General features: G+C 41.9%; 1 protein-coding gene across 1 annotated transcript in view; it reads right to left on the bottom strand.

Annotated features, from left to right (window-relative positions):
- The window catches only part of cfap54 (cilia and flagella associated protein 54), a 126096-nt gene that overhangs the window by 56777 nt on the left and 64319 nt on the right, over window positions 1–5000 (bottom strand). The window contains exon 35 of the mRNA XM_063217797.1: window positions 2986–3079. Within this exon, the coding sequence (XP_063073867.1) occupies window positions 2986–3079 (94 nt within the window). The remainder of the gene's footprint in view (window positions 1–2985; window positions 3080–5000) is intronic.

The following is a 5000-nucleotide window of genomic DNA, read 5'->3' on the forward strand; positions in this document are numbered from 1 at the left end:
TCGGAGCTCTCCGAGAATCGTCACAGCGCGACCGTTTCGCTCATTAGTCCACTAATACACGCGCTGCGCCTTTGTTGTAACGGGCCATAACAAAGCCCTAGGTTAGCAACGCAACGCTAACCATTTGTTTACACAGACACGCATAGCCACTAGAGTTCCATCTCTCTTTCCCTTCTCTCTCTATCTCTCTCCCTCTCTCTCGTTATTTCACTCTCTCCCTGTCGAAATACTTGATTCTCAGAACCCTCCGAGCATTTCGGTACTCGTTTATACACTTTGAGTGCATAATTTGTAGTAAACTATTCTCTGAATAACCAACTCTGCTCGGAGCGCTCTGCAAGTTAGCCATTAGCCAAGTTGGGCTTGCAGCGCCTACACAAGCACGCTGAAACCCCACTTCCGGTAGTTTTACAACTCGTAATTGCTGCGTAGACGGCAACGTCTCCTACTTGTTATTTCTTTTATTTCGTTTTCTTTCTCTCCCTGTTCTACTCGGACTTGTTATCGTTAATTCCAGAACCCTTTGATACATTCGCGCGTCCACTAAGGGACTTGAAGCGCCTGAAACCACACGGTTTACTTGTTACATAGCTGCTAGCTATCCCTATTGTTCACGGTTCTGATGCTAACGTTAACCTAGTCGAGGGGACGCCATTGTTGCCCAGCAACAGACATACACATAGTAATCAGCGCGAGTTCCTCCCACTGACTACTACTCTCTCATCCCCTTTATTTCTCTCTCCATTCCACAAGGAATTTTGTGCATTTATTACAGAAACCCAGACATTGTGTAGACCCTTTGGGCCCTGCCTAATCGACATTAGGCCTTTGCTAAGCAGCTACTTATCAGTAGCCTTTCCATTGTCTATGCTTTCTGTAGCTAATGCTAGCTTAGCCAACCACACACACGTGGTAGCCTATAGCAACCAGACCCCTGCTACACACACACACACACACACACACACACACACACACACACACACACACACACACACACACACACACACACACACACACACACACACACACACAGGCTGAACGCCTATCCCCCTCTTCTTTCTTTTCCCCTCTTTTATTTTCTTTCTTGTTTTATATTATTGTGCCTTATTTTTGTTATTATTCCATCTAACCGACTTTGAATGTAATGCATTTTATTAGATTACCTAGTAGTTAATAAAAGTAAATCATTTGATTGCATTTTGTTGTCCTTGTTACTTTGTACACCCAACCAACCTATTATTAGAACTTTGCCTTCAGATCAACCTTTGTGCTTGTGTAACCCAGCTGATCACAGAGAATAGGTCTCATACTCTCATCGTTCACTGTGCCCCGCTGAGTAACCCCAGTACAAAACTTATTATTAATTCTGTGTTTAGCAATTTATTGTTGAATATTGTGATTGATAATCCAAGGATTTTATGAGACGGTCCTTAAATTACATTTTAATTAATTTGTTTATTAATAGTAATTAATTCATAATTAATTAAATTCCCAAACGAGATTTCTACCTTCAATTCCTGGTATAGCCGCATGAGGAGTAAATCCACACGCAGCTTCCCATACATTAACAACTTCAATTACATTACGTGGTGCGTACCGTGTGAGAATTCCGATTCTCACGCGACTACCCCTACACCGCATCATAGCCAGGCATGCAAACAGGTCAGGGGTGAAAAAGGTGACAAGAGTGGGGCGGGGCGGGGCGGCGGGCGGCGCAACGTAATGCAGTGCGTGCACGCACGTGTAGGCAGGTGCATGTGTGTGGTGCGCAGTGGATGGTCTTGTCAGTGTCAACAGTCTCAAACTAGGGGGGAGAAGATTAAGCTAAAAAACATCCTTAAATTGTGAATTTTGAGCATATTCTAGTGGCCAAGGGACAGTGAATATGAGAACTGCCAACCAACTTTGTCACTCCATGATTTAGCTGTAATGTGTGTTTGGGGGGGGGTTCTCATCGTAAGTTTCCCCAACAACTGACCTAATCAAAACCCTTAGTAGGCCTATTAAAAAATAAAGTAAACTAATGCCAATGGCAACTAAGAATCTCCTCCTCTCAGCAGTCTCCTTCTTAACACCCCCTCAACACTTGCTTGGTTGTGATCTCATTTGCATATTTAATCATATTTCAGACAACTTGCAATACAAAAAAACTTTGTCATAGTTTGAATTAGCTACTGAAATTTTACTCAAACTGCTCAAATTTGAGTCCATTCACCTAGTATCTGTTAAGCCTATAGGCCTATTGTCTCCCTGTGGAAAATGAGTAGGAAGGAAAGCTCCAAAAAGTATGTTCCACTAAATATAGGCTAAATCGCTAGATTCTAAATATGTCATGATATACCAGGGATTACACTTGGAATGATTATGCCTACTGTTGTTTGTCCCTCGTCAAACGCTAGACTTACTGGCCTAGGCTTCTCACTCTCCCTCTCCCCCTCTCGTGCGCATTAGAAACGGCCTGCAGTGAATGCACGATGTTGGATGGATGCCTCGCGTACGCGCTTCTTCACCTGGTATATTACCTGGTAGCTACTTACGCCTTTTCCCCCTGTAGCGCTCACTCGTTAAAACTCTGCTACCGGTTTGATTCACTCGCGCAAAAAACAGATGTCATTTGCATCGCCTATAATTCATATAGCCTACCGGTAGCTAAACAATACAACGAACGGAAAATGACCATTACCCGAAACAACAGAATTAGAGGAACATGCGACGTTTAACCAAGCTTTCATTAATGGAGCTCTTTTGAGAAGATACTTTTTAGGAAAAACAACTAAACCAACTGTCGCTGCTACATCCACTCACTCACTTCTCATCGAAATGCTTGCGTCCCATTTGTTGTTAGTTGTCATACAAGAAAAGGCCTGCCGAATCATGATGTTAAATAACATGCAGTTGTGCATAACTTAATAATACAACAGAGAGCAGTTAAGCCATTTGATCATGAGAGGTGTGGAGTCTACCTGTTCAACCATGCAGACTTACACAGACTGCATGTCTTCCAAGTCCAAAGACGGCACATTTCTGCATTTGGGAAGGGGGAAATAGTCGGACGACACAACTCTCTGGGAGACTTTATCTGTGACAGATCGCCTGGGGGTCATTCCACGCCAAATCAACAAGAGCCCGCGCACTTAGGTCTCAAAAAATTCTGAAAATATTACCAAGTGTACCCATGGTACTTAAGAGAAACACTGTAAATGTATTTGAATGTAAGATGTATACTCTCCATGTTACAGCCAATTTTACTGGGGGAGGGGGGTGCCCATTTTGTTCACACTCTTTTTTTTGTCAAAGTTCACAAGCCCGTAGCTCAATAACTAAACCATGTAGGAAGTTCAAATTTGGCATGCTAGTACATAGATAGGAATAGTTTGTTGCAAAACTGTCAGTTTTGGTCTGTATGATCCTGCATCGTCATGGCATTCCCTCAAAGATGATACAAATTGTACTGGAGTTTTTGGCTGTGCTCTGTTTAGGCCTTCAGAAGACATATTTGTGCCCAACATAGCCTCTTGATTGTTTTTCCCTTGTAGAGACAAGTAGGAACACTCTCATAAAAATCTATAAATAGAAAGGAAACCCCATTAGTGTTTGACCAGAAGACCTCACAAGTCTGACAAATCATTTTGGGTGTCATTTTCAGAGCTCCAGAACCCCTTGTGGGATTGTCCACAGATTTTTATTTTATTTTTTTCTTCATTCTCCATGAATTCTTCTTTTTAAAAATGCAAATGAGACTTGTCTTATGTGATGTTTTCTTTTGTAATTTCCAACCTGAACATGGGCAACATGCACATTGAGGGCAATATGTTTTCTATGCGTTTCTTCCGCTGCCATCTGCTGGTCAAAAAAAGTAACAACATGACTCCTTGTGCCTGACCTACTGTCTCTTTTGGTGTGCGAACCTGCTCCCACATTGAACGCTCCTGAAATCATTTAAATTGAAAGGGATACATGCACCCCTGCACAGGGACTCTCGGGTGATCATGTCTGGGCAAAATTTGCATTTGATTATTTAGTCTTTACATTAAATGTTATCGAAATCATGTTGCTCTCTTTTTGCATTTTGCCCATGTTCAGGGTGGAAATTACAAAAGAAAACATCACATAAGACAAGTCTCATTGGCATTTTTAAAAAGAAGACTTCATGGAGAATGAAGAAAAATATAAAATAAAAATCTGTGGACAATCCCACAAGGTGTTCTGGTGCTCTGAAAATGACACCCAAAATGATTTGTCAGACTTGTGAGGTCTTCTGGTCAAACACTGATGGGGTTTCCTTTCTATTTATAGATTTTTATGGGAGTGTTTCTACTTGTCTCTACAAGGGAAAAAAATCAAGAGGCTATGTTGGGCACAAATATGTCTTCTGAAGGCCTAAACAGAGCACAGCCAAAAACTCCAGTACAATTTGTATCATCTTTGAGGGAATGCCATGACGATGCAGGATCATACAGACCAAAACTGACAGTTTTGCAACAAACTATTCCTATCTATGTACCAGCATGCCAAATTTGAGCTTCCTACTAGGTTTAGTTCTTGAGCTACGGGCTTGTGAACTTTGACAAAAAAAAGTGTGTGAACAAAATGGGCACCCCCCTCCCCCAGTGAAATTGGCTGTAACATGGAGAGTATACATCTTACATTCAAATAAAGTGACAGTGTTTCTCTTAAGTACCATGGGTACACTCAGTAATATTTTCAGAATTTTTTGAGACCTAAGTGTGCGGGCTCTTGTTGATTTGGCGTGGAATGACCCCTGGGCATTTTCATATAATGAGAAAGTAACTCGTCAGCTCAGCCGACCGAAGAGACCCCGGTTTTAATCGTTTACGCTGTTTTTCCAAAGTATGTAGGGCGGGACATAGATTGATTTCAAAACGGCGAATTTCGCCGAAAGGTGGCAAGTTTGCATGCCTGCATAGCTCATTACCATAATATTATCTTGACTTTAATAGCTGAAATTCACTCTGTTCGCTGAGGTTGCTTCACTCCTG

Source organism: Engraulis encrasicolus, chromosome 15 (assembly GCF_034702125.1).
Source record: "Engraulis encrasicolus isolate BLACKSEA-1 chromosome 15, IST_EnEncr_1.0, whole genome shotgun sequence".
Taxonomy (NCBI): Eukaryota; Metazoa; Chordata; class Actinopteri; order Clupeiformes; family Engraulidae; genus Engraulis; species Engraulis encrasicolus.